At 31.3% G+C, this 22,706-nt stretch overlaps 2 protein-coding genes and 1 pseudogene across 5 annotated transcripts; 1 reads left to right on the forward strand and 2 right to left on the reverse strand.

Annotated features, from left to right (window-relative positions):
- The first annotated feature begins 1,368 nt into the window (after window positions 1–1,368).
- On the forward strand, window positions 1,369–4,625 carry LOC130934952 (3-ketoacyl-CoA synthase 4-like; annotated as a pseudogene).
- A 788-nt stretch (window positions 4,626–5,413) lies between these two features.
- On the reverse strand, window positions 5,414–10,000 carry LOC130936626 (sugar transporter ERD6-like 6). The gene is made up of 18 exons (XM_057866721.1): window positions 9,679–10,000; window positions 9,480–9,542; window positions 9,150–9,239; window positions 8,914–8,973; window positions 8,767–8,832; window positions 8,615–8,680; window positions 8,454–8,529; window positions 8,221–8,285; window positions 8,044–8,136; window positions 7,851–7,931; window positions 7,657–7,741; window positions 7,251–7,297; window positions 7,104–7,166; window positions 6,955–7,014; window positions 6,794–6,859; window positions 6,638–6,697; window positions 6,233–6,347; window positions 5,414–5,744 (listed from the first exon to the last, which is right to left on the reverse strand). Exons 1-18 carry the CDS (start codon window positions 9,868–9,870, stop codon window positions 5,632–5,634), a joined length of 1,461 nt encoding a protein of 486 aa, XP_057722704.1. The 5' UTR covers window positions 9,871–10,000; the 3' UTR covers window positions 5,414–5,631.
- A 2,251-nt stretch (window positions 10,001–12,251) lies between these two features.
- LOC130932997 (pentatricopeptide repeat-containing protein At5g21222-like) lies at window positions 12,252–15,618 on the reverse strand. 4 transcript variants are annotated; one of them, XM_057862477.1, is made up of 4 exons: window positions 15,344–15,458; window positions 14,908–14,993; window positions 13,480–14,391; window positions 12,252–13,392 (listed from the first exon to the last, which is right to left on the reverse strand). In XM_057862477.1, the coding sequence occupies exons 1-4, from the start codon at window positions 15,348–15,350 to the stop codon at window positions 12,568–12,570; spliced, it is 1,830 nt and encodes a 609-aa protein (XP_057718460.1). In that variant the 5' UTR covers window positions 15,351–15,458; the 3' UTR covers window positions 12,252–12,567. The 4 variants fall into 4 exon arrangements, with proteins under 4 accessions (XP_057718460.1, XP_057718463.1, XP_057718461.1 ...); XM_057862478.1 differs by lacking the exon at window positions 15,344–15,458 and adding an exon at window positions 15,517–15,618 and having other exon boundaries at window positions 12,253–13,392; XM_057862479.1 differs by having other exon boundaries at window positions 12,253–13,392; window positions 15,305–15,430.
- Between the last annotated feature and the right edge of the window lie 7,088 nt (window positions 15,619–22,706).

Genomic DNA, 22,706 nt, shown 5'->3' on the forward strand with positions numbered 1-22,706 from the left:
AGCCGGTAATATGGTAGAAAGATGGCGAGCTGTGTAAGAGTGATCTGAGTTTCACTATAGTAGTTCATCTCTTCTTCCTCGTCACCATCATCAGAAATTTCAGCTGGTTCTTCATCGGCATTGTCTATGTCATCGGGGTTAACTTCATATTGATCCATCATCGGATCTCTAATAGCAGAACCATCAAGACTTTCAACCTCATTGTCCATCAAGTCAACATTACAAGATTTAACATTAGACCCTTCCTGACTCCCCTTGAGTGGCATATTTAGGTCCACCATAGTCCTTCTGATAGTTCGTTTAACAGCTCCACTCAACGGACTATTATCGACAGTATCTGCAGATGATCTTCGGCCACCCACCTCAACGAGATACACGAATAATTCCAACAGATGAATATTTGTCCATTGGTTGTGCCACGACCGTATGAGCCGTACGTCCTCGTCGTCGCGCAAACGGTACCTAATTCAATACAATAAACGCATTTCTCACAACCGTTATCTCATAAATATAATTGTAACAGAGACAATACGAGTGTAACATACCTTTTATAAAACAAACTGCCATCTACTTCGGTCGGATATTTTTGAGTTAAGAAATTAACTAATATAATTGATGATGACAAACATTAGATTATTAGCCTAATTACCCAATTAGTTGTTAATCATTTTGGTTGAGTAATGCAGACCAAAACCAATACACAACAGCAGCCCAATTGGGTGAAATTAAAACAAGGCCGGTGGGCTACAATCCAAAGGAAGCCCAAAAGAACAAAGCAAAGAAATCAAAACGGGCTAATTGAATCTGATTGAACCCAAGCCCGATTTGATATCACTCAAGGCTAATCCCTCCAATTTGCTTTCACCAAAAGCAACGTTAACTTTTTTCCTCTTGGTCAGAAATCAGAGAAGTGAGAGAGAGCTTCTTTCCTAAGCTATTCACCAAAGAAGCAAGAAAGAAAAAGTTAAGCAAAAGGTAGAAGTCTAATCACCCACATCAATCTGTATCAAGAAGAGGTCAGAAGCTAAAGGTGATTTTATTTCCTTCTACATGCATCTCATTTTCTTCTCTTCATCTTTAACTCTCTGCCACTCTATATTGGGATACATGGGAAAGATAATCTCTGCTATTCACTGTTGTGCATCTACGGTCATATATGTGTCTTGGGGACCAAGTTGTGTTTCAATGGCCAAGATCTGGGTTTACCATTGAAGATATCTGTTTCTGTTGATTCTGTGACTTTCGGTCAACAAAGGGAAGTCAGAACCAAAGTTTCTAGTTTGAGGATTAACTGAAAAAGTGACACGGTGAGTTGGTGAAGCACACTGCTCTAGGGTTGACCTAGGAGACAACAACTCAGCAACATGCATGGAGATACAAAAGAAGAGTTTTGATCATTCAGAAGCCAAGGAGAGAAAACCAGTGTTCTTGAGGTGTATGTTCTAAGAAAAAGCTCTTTGAAGAAGTTCATCTAACTGGACAGTGTTTCCTAACCAAAGGAGCATTCCGCCAGAATGAAAAACTGAATTAAAGGCTAGCAAATCTGGTTTATCACATAACAAAGAGGCTGTTGAAGCTAGGGGTGTCCATGGATCGGATCCAATCCGCATATCCGCGGTGTTTATCCGAATCCGATCCAAAAATTGCAGATATGGATCTGATCCGCAATGCTTTCGGATCGGATCCGCACACTAATCGGATCGGATTGCGGATTTTGTGTTGGTATCCGCATATCCGATCCGCATATCCGCAAAATTAAAGAAATAAATAAGTAAATATTCTTTTTATGTTTTATTTCAATTAATAATTATCATATATGTTATATTATTTTAATTTATTATTTAAGAAAAGTATGTTTAATATTATTTTAAGAGTAAACATATGTAAAAGAATAGAAAAAATAAATTTTATTGATATTTTTTAATAAAAATAAGCTTTTAAAAATATTTATGTATTTTGCGGATATATCCGATATCCGATCCGCAAATGTGCGGATTGGATCGGATCGGATCCAACCTTAAAAGTTGCGGATATTGAATCCGATCCAATCCGATGATTTTAATGCGGATCGGATCAAATATGGCCGAAAATTCGATCCGATCCGCATTAAAATCATCGGATCGGATCGGATCCAATATCCGCAACTTTTAAGATTGGATCCGATCCGATCCGATCCGCACATTTGCGGATTAGATCGGATCGGATATCGGATATATCCGCAAAACACATAAATATTTTTAAAAGCTTATTTTTATTAAAAAAATATCAATAAAATTCATTTTTTCTATTCTTTTAAATATGTTTACTCTTAAAATAATATTAAACATACTTTTCTTAAATAATAAATTAAAATAATATAACATATATGATAATTATTAATTGAAATAAAACATAAAAAGAATATTTACTTATTTATTTCTTTAATTTTGCGGATATGCGGATATGCGGATACCAACACAAAATCCGCAATCCGATCCGATTAGTGTGCGGATCCGATCCGATCCGATCCGAAAGCATTGCGGATCGGATCCATATCCGCAATTTTTGGATCGGATTCGGATAAACACCGCAGATATGCGGATCGGATCCGATCCATGGACACCCCTACATTGCACAATGCAACTGAACCAGAATACATGATGGTGTTCTCTTCCCTGCTCTGTTCTGTTTTCTGATATTCATGAGACAAAAATAAATTGTCTCATAAATTTTCCGCTGCTGAGTTCAAATAGAATCAGAATTGAAAGTTTGTTTTAAAGGGTTATTTTAGTAACTCAAAAGAATATCATAGATTCAACCCCCCTTCTCTAAGCCTTCTACAACCTTCGAATATCTATAGTAAATCTTTTTCACCCTTTTTTCCTCTTGCTGCCCGATGGAATACAATATCAAATTCTTCAAAACTGTTAAACTATCAACCTCCAGTGTTATATACGTGAATATCGGTTGCCCCGATTTAAAAATTATAGAACCTTCTTCGTCATACACTAATTTACCATCATAACAAATGAATAACAATGGATTCCTTGACATTGTAGAGAAAATATCAACCTTAAAAATGAAAACCAATATTGTGCTTTAATGATCTACTCTCCAACAGCCATGCTTTTATTTTCAAAATTCAACATATAGTTCGTCGTTGTCTCCCTGTTAGGTTTGGTTTGGTAAAACTTTTACTTTTTGAAAATAGCTTATGAAAGCTGGCACTGGATTCGATGATCCCAGAACATTTGGACCATTAAATGGTCCCATAACAAAACATATTTTTTAAGTTTTTTAATAACTACTAAATAGTCATTTTCTAATTTTAATTACAAATTAACTCCATATATTTTATTTAATTATAAAAACTATTTTTTATTTTATAAATTATTATTTTATCATTCATCTATTATGTTTATTAACAATAAAAAACAAAAATAATAACGAATTAGATATTCCATTTATCGTAATAACTTTTTGGCAATCCCAATCAATTAAAAGTTTATTTTTGATCCGTTACATCCGTCCAGGGTTGTGAAATCGTGTTTCTTAAAAAATCAATCGATTGAATTTCAGGTTTTCCATAATTCAATCGATTGGACTTCAGGTTATCACAAAACAATCTATTGAATTCATCAAAGCAATCTGGGTTTAATTAATTCAATCGATTGGTAATGAAAATTCAATCGATTGGTTATGTTTTGAAGTTTGTACGTAACTAATGGCATATTCCAATTCAATCAATTAATATGAGAATTTAATCGATTGAAATATGACGTAAATAAGTTTTTATTTGCATCCAATCGATTGAAATTTAAAACGCGCTATATATTAATCCTGATAATCTTGCGTATTCAGCCTCCCTCTCCTTTTTAAACATAACCACCATTTCTGCTAACCACTCTTCTCTCTCTAAATCCAAAAAACTCCTCTCTTCTTCTTCTCCAATCTCACCAACATCCACTCCAAACTACATACATATTATTAATCCTCATCCAAATCCCTACAAAAAATCCATGCTCATACCCAATTGCTTGTTTCGTGTCGGCTGCGCGGCCGTGCTGCTGTCAAATAAGTCTGTTGACAGAAGAAGAGCAAAGTACAGGCTTGTTCATGTGAGGACTCATCTTGGGGCCGACGACAAGGCCTTCCGGTGTCTCTATCAAGAACAGGACGAAGCCGGGAAGACCAGCATTTCCTTGTCTAAGAATTTAATGGATATTGCAGGCAATGCTCTTAAGACAAACATCACCAGTCTTGGTCCTTTGGTGCTCCCAATTAGTGATAAGGCTGATGTATGTGAAGCCTTATATACCGGATTTCAAGCTTGCTTTTGATCATTTTTGCATACATGCTGGTGGCAGGGCAGTGATTGATGAGTTGGAGAAGAATCTCCAGCTTCTTCCTTGCCATGTTGAGGCTTCTAGGATGACACTGCACCGGTTTGGAAACACTTCGTCTAGCACGATTCGGTATGAGCTGGCATATATAGAAGCCAAAGGGAGGATGAGAAGGGGAAACAAGGTATGGCAAATTGCATTTGGAAGTGGGTTTAAATGTAACAGTGCAGTTTGGGAAGCACTTCTCCTAATGGACCATGGGAAGATTGCATTCATAAGTATCATGTGGAAATACCCTTATAAGCTTTGTTGATGATTCTGGTCTGGCTTTCCCTTTTGTTTGATTGGTGCTGCTGGAATGTTAGGATCTGAGTCTAATTTTGATGCATCGTCAGTGTAAAAAGGTGAACATTCATGTACAATTAACTTTATGTGAAGTTGATAGTTGAAAATCGTTAAATGATTTGACTAAATTATCATCTAACGTCAGCTATTAACTTTACATGAAGTTAAATGTAGCTGAATTTTTACCGTTTAAAAGTGTAATACTATGTTTAGTTTTTTAAATTCATCTGTATGTTGTTAATGGTCTCTAGAAATCTTTGTCCAATCTTTAGTATCTTATTTAAATCATAACTGCATTAATAAACAGCACTTGATAGGACTTAAATTTTGGTCTGGATTTATGTATATTGAACATATCTAATTGGATTATTGTCCACCCAAAGTCAACTTGTTTGACTTCTAATCTTAAGTAATGTTGTTTGATCATTGTAAAATTTATTTTATTTATTTTTTAAATAACTATTTATCTAAATACTTGTGACTCCTATATATAAAAATAGAATCGTTATTAATTAATTATGTATTTAAATATTTTTTAATTAACGAAAAACACGAATTAATTATTAAGAAAGATTAGTGTTAAAATAATGTTTGAATTTATTTATTTATTTTTTTATATTTTTTGCATAAGTTGCAATGAGGTTTAAACTTTCGATCCCATGGAAACTATCTGAAATCCATACACAATAGTGCAATACTAATTTGGCTACCGTTTTCCATTGAAATCAAAATAACAGAAAAATGAATTAAACTAATGAGTATTAACTGTCATTTTCCATAAAGGAGCACCAACACATGTTGAATAGTATGAACATAGCCAATCAACAGTTTCACACAAAATTTCAATGAACTTGCCATTACAGGATTACAATGAGGAATTCATCCTTAAATCAAATAATAATACAACAATAACAGTAATAATAATAATAATAATACAAAAATGCTGCCACAGAAGAAGAAACTTTCATCTAAAAGACCTTTGGATTTCTTCAAGAGTTTTTCCCTTTGTCTCAGGGACCCAAATGGAAACAAATACAACTGTGAAAGCACACACTACTGCATATATGGTGAAGGTTCCTAAGAAGAATAGAGGTAGCAAGTGGTTAATAATCAAGTTTAAAAATTTTGTGATCACGTCCTTATATTAATACAAAATCATTTAAAAATGCACAATGGCTTATCATCTAGTATAGGGGTTTAATCACATTTTTTTAATCTAAATTAGAGGGCCTTGGCTTGATTAAAATATATTTTGAGTTTCAAAAATATTATCTGCACACAAAAAATCAGCCATGAAATTGGTTATTATGTATTTGTATATAAATACATGTGTTGTTTCACACACTTTCAGTGTATATTTTGCATTCCAACATGTATTCTATACGAATGACTGATTTGGTGACTAATTTTTAGTATACATATAGCATGGTCGTTCTAGTTTTTATACAATATAAAGAAGTTGGTTACAAACTTTGAAACTTTGGAAGCTTAGTCAAAACTAAGTGAAACTAGAGGAATCTTCAAAGTAATTTAATCAAAAATAAAAACAGGAAATGCATACAAACCTCCAGAACTCCAATCCAAGAGCATATTTGCTGTCAATGTGATCAACCAGGAAAAGAACCAGTTGGCTAGTGTCGCGAAACTTCCAGCAAAGCCTTTGATGTTAATTGGAAGAATCTATGATGTAACATTTAAAGACATCAATCACATCACATGTAACTTCAAATGCAAGCAACAATAGGGACTATAGCTTATGTTTATGTTTCTTGCAAATGCGAAATTGATCATTGTTCATCTCAAAAGTGTTATATTTGCGCTCAAGAATTACGTATCCATAAACTCAATTTTTTCCTCTCCCAAAAACACAGTATCTGCAAAGAATGTTACCAGCTTAGCTACTAAGGTTCCTATTTTGGAGGAAATGCAAGTTACAATTTGGAGGCTTAAAATTTCACAAATTATGGTACCTCGGACATTATAAGCCATGGCATAGCTCCCATTCCTAAAGAGAATGCAACAACCATGGCCTGAAAGAATTGGTGAAAGTTCAAAGTGAAAACACTTAGGAAAACAAGCAACTAATAACTCTATTTTGTATAATGGATTTGCATATATTTGCATACCACAACTCCGGCCATCGATAGGTAGCTCAATATCTCATATAAAGAAGAGCTCTCTGATATATAATCCTGGAGTAAAATTTAAGGCAAATTTATCAATTAAAAAAAGGATGAATGTACATGTAATGCGTAAATAGCGACAAAATTGATGATAGTATTATTACTTTCACATAGAATGCGATTGCAACGACAAATAGACTAACAGCCATTCCAGCTGAAGATATCTGCAAATGAGAGATTTGTCCATTCTCAATCTGATCATCCAAGGATACAGTCATATGCAACTTAACATAAAAGAGAAGTTTGGACTCACAATAAGAAGAAGCCGGCGACCGGATTTATCAGCCAACCATAAGGTTAGACTGGTGGCAAGAACCTGTATAACATTTATATATTTGTCAGTTTATGATTTAAGAATGATTCTTAGGAAAAATGGGAAATATCTTCTTTTCAGTTGAACCTGAACAGCACCAACTCCAAATGTAGCTACATCACTTGAACTAATCCCTATGACATATATATTGAAATTATAAGTGTAAAGAAAAGGCTTTTATATATAACAGACTGGAAATTTGAAACACGAGGCTATCTGAAAGAAAGTACTCCCTCTATCTCATTGTACCGGTCAAATTAAATTGAAGTTGCAGAATAATGTTTCATTTTCCAATATCAAGATGGAGTTTTAGTTTTTTCCCCCCAAAATGCTTAGTTTGATTGTTATGATTAAAAATCATTAATTACATTGTTTACTTCTTTAGAGGTAATTTCGTGTACTTATGCAATTTTATACATTAGCAAGATCCATTTATTAATTATTTGAAACGGAGAAGTACTTTAGAAAACAATTAGAAATTAGTGTAAGATACCGGCGCCTTCAAAGATGGTGCTGGCATAAAAAAGAACTCCATTAATTCCAGAAAGCTGTTGCAGAACTAGTAGTCCAATTCCAATCTACAAGTGATAAGTCAGTAAAAACAAGCTTGTTAGAGTCACTGATACGTATTCGAACTCCATAAAACTCATAGATTGGAATTAGTGCTTATAGAAAGATAAGAAGTACCATTAAGGGAAGCCAGTATCTTCTTTGTTTGAGTTCCGCAAATCGAAGTGCAGTTCTTCTGCTTGATGATGCAACAGCAGCCTGAATAAAAATGATTCCAATGTTTAAGGTCCATTTTATGAATCAATAAATGAATGCTTAAAAAAATTTTCATTCAGCACAACAAAATTAACAAATGGTTATTACTTATTACCCTTATTTCAGTTGCCTCTTCAGCAATATCGGTATCAAAACCTCGAAGAACTTGTAAGGAGGTCTCGAATTCATCTGTCATGCCCATTTTTGCCTGTATTAAGCAAACAAAATTTTCTTTAAACTATCGCCACACATTCAATGACATTTAAGAACACCGATTCATGAAATCAATTACCAGCCATCTAGGAGACTCGGGAATGAAAAATAGACCCGGCATCAATATTGCACATGGCAAAATTCCTGCAAGAGTAAGTGCATAAGACTGCATAATTTAAATTCTGTTACTTAATATACAACTCTATGCAGTGATTCCAGAATCAAACTCAGAGACAAATTTAGTGTTTCGAAATTTTACAGTTACAAGAAACATTTCAATTTTACAAATTACTAATCATTTTTGTGATTTACCTAAAATTGCAAGAATTCTCCAAGGAACAAAAATTCCCAGCAGATAAGCCAGCATAATTCCAATGGTGACAGAAAGCTATGCACAGAGAAAACAATAAATTTCGATACATAGCATTGAAATTTCAATGTGATGATAATAATTCTTAGGTATCAACACCAACCTGGTTAACTGAACCCAGACCTCCCCTCAAGTTCTGTGGCGCTATCTCGGCTATATATACTGGCACCTATGAATTTCAAACAATATTAATAACTTTGTGCTGCACATAACATAATCCTACATTTGCAATAAAGCATTTTCAATTGAAACTACCGTATAAGAGATTACTCCGACGCCAAACCCTTCCAACAACCTTCCCATATAGAGAAAAGAAGTATCCTGAAATATGAATAACATGTTTAGAAGACAGTGCTATTACGGCATTTCGGTAATAACAAAATACAATTATCCATTACTTACCTTTGCAAATGAGATTATCAACCAACCAATGACATTTGGAATCGATGCAATCATCAAAGACTGCAAATTAACCATCGAAGAACAGAATTAGCCATCAAATTAGAGGGACAAAAAAGGAAACCATCAAAGAACACAAAGCACTTGACACTTTCCTGGTTTGGATGTTAGGAGGATAATTAGGACCATAATTTAGGAGGATATATCATTACGGATACTCGAAACAGAAGATAAATTACCCCTTTGCGCCCTATATACTCAGCAATCTGACCACTGGATATTGCTCCAACCATGGCACCAACATTGGACAAAGAACCAAACAGAGAAAACTGACCAAACAAAAAAGCCACAATAAATTCATGAAGCCATTGAACATACACAATGAGATCATTATAGATTACTTTATTACTTTTGTTGTGTGTTATAAACACTTAGTAACCCTTCAAAAACATCATAACATGGACTTCAAAATCAACAATAAAGTGATCAACATCCTATTTAGGGTTCAAAATTACTTCTAATAACAATTCTCAACAACAAAATGCTATATAAAATTCAAAATTTCATACCTCAGAGACTGAAAGTCCTAGATCACTGATTATAGCAGATTGAGTAGGAGATGTATACCCACCCTGCAAAATAAATAAATCAACTCATAGTAAGGCTTTGTTTGGCAATGTTTTAAAACAGGCATTACAAATTTATGCATATTTCCGTTTTTCCAAACAAGTTACCGAACCGAATCTAACGGTCAAAGCATGTTCTTACTGTGAAACCAAACTGAATTGGACCCAAAGCAACAATGGCAACACAAGCAAATACAGAAATTGAAGCATCTCTTATGGCCTGTGAGGAACCTAACAAGCTCGATTGCTTGTGGTTCATACGGTACCAACTTCCAGTGTGCAAAAATGGCTTCCTCAGATCCCTTCCATCTTCAGTGTCCTCTCTTGAACTCATTGTTCTAAATTCTTGTTATGATTCTATGATGATAACAATAATTCTCCTTCAAGTCAAACTCTTTTTTGCAGCATACAAAGTATGGAATATGAATGCGTGGATCATGTGCCAATAAAATTTCTTTCAGAAGAATAACAGCTGGGAAAAGTATATAAAAAGATTATAATATACATCATTTGTCATACTATATAGGCGTTAACGTGGAGACACGTCACTATTTCATCAATATCTTATAGTGACTCATGTTGATCATGTGTTTTTTTTTTTTTAAAGTAGAGTAATAAATAAAATTCTTATAATTTGTAGTTGGAACATATTAGTTTCTAAAAATAAAATTATTAATAAAGTCTTTTAGAATAATAAATATGAATAAGTTAGTTTAAATAAAGAATTTTTATTTTAATTATAGAAGTTAATTTAAAAGTAGTGTGTTTATATCTAGTATCTTAAAAAATTTTGTTAATTTTTTTAAAAATAATTTATTTAAAATATAAATTTTTATAGATTTATTTATTATTTTGATTTTTTTATTTTAAATTTAATAGCCATGTTGTAATTATTATTATTATTATTATAAGTTTAAGCATATTTAGTGATGAATTTATTTTTTATATATTCTTAATATAAAAGAATTTTATACAAATAGTTAATTATCTATACTTTTATATTATATATAATGAGGATATTATATATATTGATTTAATTTATTTTTATTTTTTCCATTTAAGTTATGACTTTTTTTTTTCAAATTATGTAAATTACTTCTATATTATTATTATTATTATTATTTTTTGATAAGGGACGGGGCCAAAGGCCCAAAGAAACAAACAAACTTCTATATTATTATAGTATTATATTAGTTGCTGTTATATTATTATTAGTATTAGTATTAGCAGTAGTCATTTAAGTCTTTTATAATAAAATTTGGAGTCTCGTGTTTGTATTGGTTTCTATATTTTCTAATAATCCTATATTCCTATGGAGGCTATGGACTATGGATAATATTAATATTAAAATTATATTATATATACAAAAAAATTAACTATCAAATTAATTATTTGTATATAGTTAATATATTAAAATATAAAATATAAATTAAAAATAAGTTAAATGATATATATTTATATATAAATATATAATAATTAATTTAGTTATTAATTTTTTTTATACATGCATAAAATATTTTGTTATATTATTATACATAAATATACATATTAATAATTATGCAAGTCTTTTTAGCTCGTCAATCAATAATATTATTATCACATTCATGTTAGGTTTGGCCGAGTCAAGTCAACATGTAAAAATAAAAATCTAACATGTGATTCTACATCCAAATTAAGTAGTTATTTCTATGACCCATTGTTCAGATAGGAGCATATTATATGTAAAAAAAATTATTTATGTAAAATATATATTAAAATATAAAATATACTAAAAACATAAAAAATTAAGTGTATCTAAATCATAGGGGACCACACACCAAACGTTTCTAATTATTGTTGTTTAGTGAGTAATGCTTTATAATATAAAGACTATTTTGATAAAAATACTAAAAACGTTATTTTTTTAAAACATTTATATATGTCATAATATTATTGAACATTTTTATTAAATTGATTAATAATTTATTTTTTAATAAACTAGAATAAAGTTGGTTTATTATAGTAATAATAATAAATTCAATTATCCGCATTATAATTATTAGACTTGATTTGATCTGATCGATTTACACAATTTGAACTAAATTATATTTAAATTTTTTTATACAAAGACATATATCCCTGATTTTTGTTTTTTTTTTTTAAAAACTACGGTCCAATGGATTTTGTAAATTGGTTGATTATTGGGTTTATTGTTATTGTTATAAAAAAATTAAAAAAATAATCAATTCATTAATACGTCCAATAATAATACGACACATGGAGGAGCATCCTCCTTATAATATTGGCAATTTTTAATTAAGATTTGGATAAACCTACATCTAAATCTAATTCTCTCTCTAAAATACAATTTTATCTTATCCATGAGGAGTAGGCTAATTATTTATTTTCTTGTGAAATCTCATCAGTGGTGAATTATGTTATGTATTTGTGAACTAAATTCATCATCTTTCATTTTATCGAAAGCTAAAGTTAAAAAATATTGAAATAAATAAATAACTAAAATAATCGATTAAAGATTTTCTTTTGGAGGTAAGTATATCACTTTTTTTTTGCATTGTAAAAAAAAAAAATTATTGAGACATTTTATATATTACATGAATATGAAATTTGACTTAAACTTCTATTTATTATCTTAAAAAGTTTACAAACGCGAGGATATAAGTATATAAAATCTAAAATTTTTCAGATGGTTAATTCACAAGTGTCTAATTTTATAAACACAAGCAATGTAAACGAATGATTTCAGTCATCATGCATCTTTGGCAACTGAACATGAATATCTTACACCAGCATTTTGTAAAAACTGCAAGTGTGACTTTCTTTTTCCGTACTCCACGGATGATATTTACAAGGTGGAAATTCAAGTGCAGTTAATTTCATGTGAAGTTGATAGATGAAAGTTACTAGATGAATTGATAGATTTGACTAAATTGTCATCTAACGGCTCTCACAGCTATCAACTTCACATAAATTTATCTGCACCTGAGTCTTCATCTATTTACAATTACTTGGACAGAACTAATCAGCAGGCTTAACAATGTATTGGCACTGCCTTGCAACAATCAAGGAGGGGCCTATAAATGTTGTTTTGAGTTTCATGCTTACTAATAATAAGTGGCTGAAGCCGATATGAACTTGTTCGAACCAAAACAATGCAAGTGGTAGCCTTCTGGGAAATCACAGAACCATTGACTATCATTTTGCTTCTTATGTTGCCATTCTGCAGTGGATTAGACTGGGAATCACTCAGTTGCTCTTTATTATAAATCCTATCCAAGCTTTGAAATGGTATCTTGTTGACTTCAAGATTCTCTTCTGAAGCATTTAGAATTCTCTTGGCTTCCTTGGAAAAACCAATGGCGCGCCAGGCATCAGCAACCAGTTGCATAGTGGTGGTTTCTGGGGCAACACCCCTGCTTTCCATGGTAACAAGTAACTCTTCTGCTTTCCAAGGTTGTTTTGCTTCTCCATATCCCCATATTAAAGTCTCATAAGTTTTCAAGTTTGCCGGAGTTCCGGCTTCATGCATTCTGTCATAGAGTTTAACAGCACGGTCCATTCTTCCTGCAGCACACCATCCACTGATGATGGTAGTGAAGATCACAACGTTTGGATGGACACCATATTTTCTCATGGAGGCCAGAAGAGCCTCGGCTTTTTGTGGCTGTCCGGCGCGCACATAACCTTTTGCAAGGATGCTGTATGCATGAATATCAGGCTCTATCCCAGCCTTCACCATGTCTTCGAATATCTCCTCGCAATTTTTCATAAGACCTGCTGTGCTCCATCCATTCATGATGGTACTAAATGTCACCACATCTGGTTTTATCCCAAATTCTTCCATCAATGTTAGTGCCTGCCCAATTTTCAATTTTTATTATAGAGGGGAATGCTTAAAAGGAAAATGTTGATCTCATAAAAAGCATCAGAAATGAGAACTCACCTCATCTACCCCATTTGTGTCTGTAATGTCTAAATATCCTTTGATTAGAGAGTTGAAAATGACGAGATTCGGTTGAACTCCAAGCTCCTTCATTCTGTGAAGAAACCTTAAGGCCTCTGTCATATTGCCTTCTTTACAATAACCGCTTATTATGATACCACAAGTTCGTTCATTAGGCCTCACTCTATTGTACTTCATTTTCAATATCAATCTTTCTGCCTTTTCTGTCTCACCATTCTGAGCATAAGCCCTTGCGAACGTGTTGAAGGTGACAACATCAGGCTGCAGGCCCGACGCTACCATCTTGTACATAACATTCCATGCCTCTTCAAGATTCTTCTTGGTGCACCAGGCTTGGATGAGAATATTATAAGTTCTCTCGTTAGCTTTTACATTTTCATCCTGGCCCATCATCTCTAGCAATTTCATAGATTCGGAAGGCCTTCCGGCAACTCCAAATCCTTTAATGAGGGTATTATAAGTGCTAGTTGTAGGTTTACATCCATACTCCTTCATCTTTTGAAAGATTTTCATGGCTTCATCAACCTTGCCAGAATCGGAAAAGGCATTGATCATAGCATTGAGAAGTATTGAATCAGGCTTCATTCCATTCTCTACAACTTTAGAAAGAAGCGAATTAATGGATTTGAAACGCTTCTGGCGGGTGAGGGCAGCCACAAGAGCTGTGTATGTTATAAGAGTTGGCCTATGTCCTTGTTCTGTTAAACTATTGAAGATGGACTGAGCTTCCTGTGGCTTCCCTCTTCCAATCAAAGTATGCATCAGTTTGGTTCTTGAATAAACTGTTTGACAACTGTTGTCTCGTGTGCAGATAAGGCAGCGAGATTGATCACGGGTCTCTTCTCGGGCAGAGCTTAACTTTCTTTGGTTATTCTTGTATTGCTGCAGTTCCTGTTTCACCATTGAGCCCATCAGACAATAAGTTTATGAGTTACTAAGTATAACTGTAATATACTAATATTCTGGGTAACTTTGCAAATAAAACATGGATGTTTCTAATCACATAATCATTCGAGAATGAATAACTAGTGATTTGAGATTATTGTGTGGAGAAATTGAAAGCCACACCGATGAGTGTGTTGCAAGAAAGAAAGAAAGAAAGAAGATGATGTTCAACACTTATATATACAAGCATTACCTCTGCCTTGGCTAGCAAGACTAACAGCACTAACTAACTAAACAGAATATTAACTACCCTGATTCTGATTCTGTATGCATAATTACATTCATATCCTTTTCTTCTTTGTTATTATACTCCCCAGAAATGAAGATCAGTATTGCCGTCTAAATGCTCGACATGATGGGAATAGTTAGGGAAATCATAGTCACAGTCACAGGTTAAAGTAAATATAACTGAGTAAGAGCATAATGAAATTGCCATAAAGTAGAGCAGTGGAGAATATATACCATGAGTGGTAAATCTTTAAGACCTTCATTGCTCATAAGGGCTCCCTTTTGGGTGCTGTCCATGATTCTACCCTTGGCAGCTTCTCCTGAAAGTTTTCAGCAGCATGAGTGTTAGCTAATGCTACATGGTCAGTAAATATTATCATTTTTGGCGAGCACTTAGCCAACAATAATTTGCATCCATATTTACAGACGTTTTGCACACAAGAAGCATTTATATTTACTAGAATTTTGCAAACATGAATCAATACAATTTGCACTTATATTTTTTCAAAATTTGCACACATGAATTAGTAAAATGACAATTTAGTGTTTGTGCTGATCAAATAATGGCAAAAAATACTAAAAATTACTGGCTTCAAGAGTTTCTCTTGTTAGCTATTAGTGATCAACAAACCTTAAACATGTCAACCTAAGTGATAATGATAATTCAAACCTTTCATGCTCGAATCACCTATCCAAAGTGAAATTTTGGATCCAAAACTAAAGGTTAAAAATAGACATCAACAAAACTCAAAAGATAACTATAATGGTAATTTATACTACATAGTCAATGCAAGATGATGTTATGGTTTTGGAGGCAGAGAAGTTGAAATAGAGGAGGGGTACCTCCGTAGAACAGTTGAGGAGCTTGTGGGAGGAGTTGTGACAGTTAGAGAGTATAATAATGTTATGAATGTAGAAAAAGTAAATAGCAATTGGAGTTTAGTGGCTTCCTGTGTGGGTGTGACACACTGGAGATTCTTATCCACACATATTTTATCTTTTAATATATATAAGACTGAATTGAAAGAATTTTAGAGTGCCACGTGTCAGTCTCTCAATCATGTTACAAGCTTAGGGTCTAAACTCTAAATAGATTTGGTGTTCATTTGTGTAATTATTATATATTTTTAATTAAATTAGGGTCTAAATTTAAATTATTGAAGTAAAATTTTCATTATTCTAAAATAGTATGTTGCATGTGATTTTAGTTATTTTATTTTTAAGGAAAAATATATTTTTTATTTCTGAAATTTATTGAAAATTTTTAAAAATACTAAAAAATTTTATTTTGTTTCAATTTTGTTCTTAAAATTTTTTATTTGTATCGAATATATTCTTGACAATTAAATTTTTAAAAGATTTATGACCAAATCAGTAATAATGCATGACAATTATGTATGGTTTATTTATGTTAAAGGTTGTTCTTATGATGAAAGTATTGTTAATTGGTCCTAATTTTTTTAAAAAATTAGTCACCATGAATATATTTGGTACAAATAAAAAACTCTTGGAATAAAATTAAAACAAAATAAAATTTAAGAATATTTTTAAAATTTTTAACAAGTTTCAAAAATAAAAAATATACTATATCATATTTTTAGTATAAGACTTAACATTTACTGTTTGAATTGTTAAATTAGTAGACAGAACAATTACTTTGGTTTATTTAAATTTAAGCATAATTACTTTGGATTTCGAGAAATTTTTTATATAAATCATTTTCAATGGAAATTTTAAAATCAAATAAAGATAACTAAATTATAATTTAGAATTAAATGTTAAAACTTAAGCTTTTATCGTTTGAATTAGATTTATTTAATTAGATTTGCTGTTCATCTCATTATTTTGTTTATGTTATTAGGATTTTTTTTGTTTTGTGGAAAATTTGCAGTATGGTGATTTGTTTTGGTTCATGGATGCTTACATTTTTTTCATATTTTATTAAGTACTTATGTGTATAGAGAGATTCAAATGCGTAACTTCTTAAATTAGTATAAGAAGACTATGTCATTTGAATTATAATTTATTGGCAAATTAGCTTATGTCTTTAACCAAAGAGAAATTATTGTATAATATTAGAGTGCACAATAATATTAAGCAACACTTTAAGTGATAGTAATAAGATTCTCTATTAAAGTTGATCATAATCATTGTGGATATAAAATAATTGTTTGAAGTGAAATCATAGTAAATTATTTTGCTCAAAATGATGATGTATATAAATGAGTTATTAATTTAAAAGAGCGCATAACAGTCTTGTAACGGAGAGAGCACAAAACTAATAAATTATAGCCCAAATAATATAGTTTTATCATACTCAACTAAAAATTATGAATTCGAATCTTACTCCTAATTTTAGGAGGGGGACACAAAAGTGTTGCCAACATCAATTGAAATTATGAATTCGATAATAAACAGTTGTGATATGGTGTACAAACATAGTCAATAATAATAAAATAGTGATAGAAAATTATGAGTTATCAACTTTGTTTAAACATTTTGCAATTGAGTTTGTTTATGTAAAGAATCACTCTTAATAGGTTTTGAATGTTGGTGTTTTGCGGGTGCACTTCTTGGAGATAATTTTGATGATGTTATAGGAGACATTTTTGGAGTGAATTTTGGTCATTCCACAAGAATTCTTCTTGAAGTTATAGGTGATGCAACTGGTGCAGCTTTTGGTGCAGACCTTGGTGATGCAACTGGTGCAGCCTTGGGTGCAGTTTTCGGTGCAGCCTTTGGTGATGCTGTTGGTGCACGTTTTGGTGGAGACACTTTAGGTGCTTGCACCGGTGCAGATGCTGGTGTTTCTTTAGAAACTACTTTGTTGACATTTTTATTGTCCAAATTGCTGAAAAGTTGAGTGATTATCAAATTAATATAATGTTATTTTCTTATAAACATTAATCTTTAAAAATAATTTCATTTACACACTTATTTCTTTTCAAATTATAAAATAAGAGAAAAATTAAGAATTTTATTTATTCAAAACCTAATAAAATGAAATTCGTTTAACTAATAAAAATAATTGTTTATTTTTTACAATTGAAATAGAATATCAATTTCATTATAAATGAAATTAATTACTTATTCAATCAAATATTAAATGAATAATTTCTTGATGTAAATTACAATGATAATTATAAAGAAAAAACTCATATATAGTTATCTTTACATAAAGTTGTTAATTAAAAATCGTTAGATAATTTAATATGTTTGACTAAATTATTATCTAACGGTCTCAATTAACGACTTCGCGTGAAGACGATTGAATGTGAGTTTTCACATAATTATAATCAAATAACATGATTTATAAAAACATTGACAAATGTGATTTTGGTGAAATTAAGGGAAAAGAAATAAATCATGTCTTACCTGAGTTCTTGAACCCAATCTTGGAATTCAGAATGATGATCAACAAAGTGAAGCTTAGGAACCTCCTCCAGTGAACCAACACTGATTTCTTCATCAAAAAGGTTCTTCCATGGATTCTCATTCACCTCATCACCAAAAACAGAATGGATTGGCAAAGCCAATACCAAGGCAAATACCAAAGCCAATGATGACTTTGCCATTGCCTTAATTGTCAATAAAATTATTGCTTCCCTTTCTTTCTTTTTCTTCAAATTCAATAAATTCAAAAATTTAACCAACAATAATTGCTTCCTTTGTGTGACTAAAAAGGCAGGGTTGCAATAAAGAAGTGCACAAATCTTAGGGTTACATATGAGGCTTTATTTATAGTGGAAGAACATGCTATTTTTTGCCTCCTATATATTTGTTATTAATTTGAAACTATTGCTATATATGACTTCATACAAATATAAAGTGGTTGCAATAACAAATTAACAATCTACGGATCCAATAAATTTAGCAATTAACACAATATAAGTTTCATTTAGGTTTTTCGGTAGTTTACTATTTTCAAAAAAAAAAAAGTTCATTTAGCTTTTTGGGTAGTTTAATATCTTCGAAAAAAAAATTCTAAAGCAGTTTAAAATAACCATTATGTCCGTTGTATAATTTTTTGTTGGATTTTTTTATAAAATTTATCGTTAAATTTGACATTTATATCATGAAGATCATGTCTATAAACTATAATATATCATATCAATTGTAAAATCATGCCTTTAATTATTCAACTATACTATATGTATACTAAAATCAACTATTAAAGTTAACTACTAGTATAAATACATGTTAAAATATAAATACATAGTAAAAATAAACTAAACTACACATGTATTTATAAATGAATACATTAGTAAATAACTAATTTTAGTGTACGACTAATATTTTTTATATTTATTTATAGGCATATAGCTTAGCTTTATTAAAAAAAAAAACGGTAATGCTAGGGAGAAAAAAAGTTAGAATTTGCCTTATTTAATATTTATTAATTATCACAATAATTAATAAATGCTAAATAAAACAAGTTTCTAGCTGTTTTTGGCTATTTTTTTTGTTATCAAACATTTTCCAAAAACAAAATTAAAAAAGTATTAATTTCCGTTCACTTTTTTACGGTGGACCGGAAAAATTTTTTATGTACCAATTGTATCCTTCGTTATTCATATATTTGTTATTTGTTTTATAATATTTTTTCTCCAATACTCTCTCATGCATATTATTATTTTTTATAAAACTCTTATTATTTTTTGTTTATATGAATTTTTTAATTGTTATTGTTATTTTTTATAGAATATTTTTTTATTTTGTATTATGATTCTATTAGTCCTATTAGAGTAAAGAATACTGAAAGTACTAAAAATTAAAATATATTTAGATATCTAAAATAAAATTATAAGATAATATAAAATAATTATTTAAATTTATGTCTTTTTTTATAATTTTTCATCTAAAGTGATTTTAAATAATGTAATTCAAAAAATATTTAGTTTATTATAATCCATTTTAAATAAGAATTACCAAACATAAATCAGCTAATATCAACTCACTTTTAATCAAAATTAATTTTACAAACTTAATTTTATACAAACTTTCATTCACAAACCGTAATTCAAATACACACTAAAACATGTTAGAATTTTACTATCCAACAGTTTGGAGTTTTACTACCTGTAACGCAGGAATTTCGATTTCCTCGTCTCTTTATTACTTCACTTTAGGATACATTTATATGTATTAATTAATATTTAAGACTAATAATAATAAAATTAACAACATATTTTAAGAATCGAAGTTAGTTTGAGCTGTTTGAAATTTGAATTTTTTTTTCTTGTCTCTTTAACATTATCATTAAATCATATTATCCATGTTAAATTATAAATAGAAACATTTTGGCTTTGGAGGAAAATTATGGCATATAATTTATTCATCAAGTCATTTATATTTTTTGGTTTGAAAACTTTTCTTCAAATGAGCATTATTATTATTATTATTATTATTATTATTATTATTATTATTATTATTATTATTATTATTATTATTATTATTCAGTTATTCAGTAATAAGCATAAAGGGCTTGTAATTAGGGGTAAAAAAAGGTCAGGCAGTTTGCCAGGGGCCTGCAGCCTGGCCTGTATTTGGCCTGGTCTGGCCTGGCCTATTATAAAATAGGTACAGGCTCAAACTCTTTTAAAAGCCTTAATACATTAATAGACCAGGTCCAGGCTTACTAATTAGTCTTATAGGCCTGTCAGGCCTGCCTGAGCCTATCAAAATATAATTAAATATATAAATAATTATTTATTATTAATAAAATTATAATATATTTTAAATTTAATATGTTTTATTATAAATATTTTTGTATTTTTTAAATATGTTAAAAATTTAAAATTTTTTATAAATATTAAATATATGACATATTACATATAACTATTTTTATTAAAAAATAATTTTTTAAATAATATTTTTATTTTTGTAAAAAAATTATCAGGCCTTTTAACAGGCTTCAGGCCAGGCCAGGCTGAATAACAGGTCAGGCCTAGTACTTTATAAAGAACCTATAACAGGCTGCAGGCCAGGCTCAGGCCAATCAACTGTATAACAGACTAGGTCTGTTAAGAGTAAAGCCTGGCCTGGTCTGGCCTGTTTCCACCCCTACTTGTAATAATGGAGAGATCACAATGGGAATTACATAAAATAAGAGAAGATATAATGTGACGTGAAGTATGGTCACAAAATAAGGATGATTAATTTTGAAGGTCAAACATAATTTTATTTCTGGTTTAAAATTATATTAAATAGTTTAGAATTTTTTTTATAAATAAAATTAGTCTTAATACATCAGAGAAGTTTCTATATTACTTCCTCACATTTAAATTCTAAAAATTTTCAGTCGTCACACCATTATACAAAAACACAAGTCATGAATCTACCAAAATATCATGAGACTGTTTTTGTTTCTTTCATTTTAATTCCATCTTTTTCTTCTGTTCTTTCAGTTTTTTATCTTAATTTTCTACACTTATACTACAAGGAAATCGGGAAATAGTGGCGGTTTCTGAAGTGATTTGCGGCGGTTTTAAACCGCCGCCAAACGGAATTCCAGCGGTTTGTTAAGCGTCGCCTCCTTGGCACAACCGCCGCAAAACCCAGGATTAGCGTCGCAATGTTTAGCGGCGGTTTAAAACCGCCGCAATCTGGAAATCTGTGATCCACACGAAATGTTCGGCGGTTTGAAACCGCCGCTATTTAATGGCCACGGTTTAAAGACTAATGCGTTTACCGGCGGTTTAAAAACGTCGCGGTTTAACGGCCAATGTTTTTTGAAATGTAACTGGCAGCGGTTTAAAACCGCCGCTATCTCCTAACCTGAATTTTCAAATTTCTAACGGCTAGTTCGCAATCGCCACTATTTTCCGGTTAAATGGCCGCAAAAATACTGTTTTGTACACTGGCAATCCACGCTGTTTTTTATTTCAATGTACATTTTTTTTCGTTTTTTTAATCGTTTTTATTTCAATGTACATTTTTTTAATCGTTTTTTTTTTTTGTCTGGGTATTTTAGTGAGGCAAAACCCCCTTCCCCCCAAAGTTATCTGCTGTGGTGAAGGCCCAATACCGCCTCGATTCAGTTTATTTGGAGCGGGAGAGTATTTACGCAGCAGGAATCGCAACAAATCAGGCAATTTGGAGCGATTGGGGAGAACGGCTGACAATTTGGGCTGACAATAAGATTATTAGATGTGGTTGGAACAAAGAGGGCAACCATTTTGGATCTATTGGAGGCGGACCATCAAAACGCATGAAAAACTGCAGCAGCTCACTCGAACAGCAGCGCTCTGAAAAAAAGGCTGGTATTTTACCGCAGGTAACACCCGATTCCCTTGTAGTGTTAGCTTGTTTATTTTTATTTCATACTTTATGTCTTGTTACACAAAAAAGAGTTAAGATTTTAATATAAATTTGATCGATGATTTATTTAATTAAGTATGACAAACTTAAAGCAAAAGATCGAACTAGATAACACTGTAAGAGAATCAAGAATGTAATTTCCGCACAAAAATATTCCAACATCAATTTGAATGAATTGAATACAGAAAAATATGGTGTATAAACTTAGTCGATAAAAAAAAAGATATCAACTTAGTTTATATACATATCATAAAGAAACATTTTTTCTCTTGAGAAGATGTTGGTGCTTGTGCGGGTGCACTTCTTGGAGCCAATTTCCGTGATTCCACGAGGATTTTTCTTGGAGTCGATTCTGGTGATTTTGCAAGAGCTCTTTTTAGAGTTGATTTTAGTGATTCTACGTCTAAGAAAGCACTCTGTGGAGCCAATTTTGGTGATTCTGTAAGAGTTCTTCTTAGAGCCAATTTTAGTGATTCCAAATCTAAGAAAGCTCTTTGTGGAGCCAATTCTGGTGATTGTACAAGATTTCTTCTTAGAGCCAATTTCAGTGATTCAAGATCAAGAAAAGCTCTTTGTGGAGCCAATTCTGGTGACTGTACAATATTTCTTCTTAGAGCTAATTTTAGTGACTCTAGGTCAAGAAAAGCTCTTTGTGGAGCCAATTCTGGTGACTGCACAAGATTTCTTCTTAGAGCCAATTTTAATGATTCCAA

This window comes from Arachis stenosperma, chromosome 6, assembly GCF_014773155.1.
Source record: "Arachis stenosperma cultivar V10309 chromosome 6, arast.V10309.gnm1.PFL2, whole genome shotgun sequence".
In the NCBI taxonomy this organism is placed as follows: Eukaryota; Viridiplantae; Streptophyta; class Magnoliopsida; order Fabales; family Fabaceae; genus Arachis; species Arachis stenosperma.

Coding starts and splice junctions, on each gene's coding strand:
- LOC130936626 (XM_057866721.1), bottom strand. CDS start 9,870: ATGAGTTCAAGAGAGGACACTGAAGATGGAAGGGATCTGAGGAAGCCA. Junction 8,530..8,614: donor GTCTGGGTTCAGTTAACCAG/GTTGGTGTTGAT, acceptor CTCTGTGCATAG/CTTTCTGTCACCATTGGAAT. Junction 7,932..8,043: donor AAGAGGCAACTGAAATAAGG/GTAATAAGTAAT, acceptor ATTTTTATTCAG/GCTGCTGTTGCATCATCAAG.
- LOC130932997 (XM_057862477.1), bottom strand. Junction 14,392..14,907: donor TTAAAGATTTACCACTCATG/GTATATATTCTC, acceptor ATGGTGAAACAG/GAACTGCAGCAATACAAGAA. Junction 13,393..13,479: donor ACACAAATGGGGTAGATGAG/GTGAGTTCTCAT, acceptor AAAATTGGGCAG/GCACTAACATTGATGGAAGA.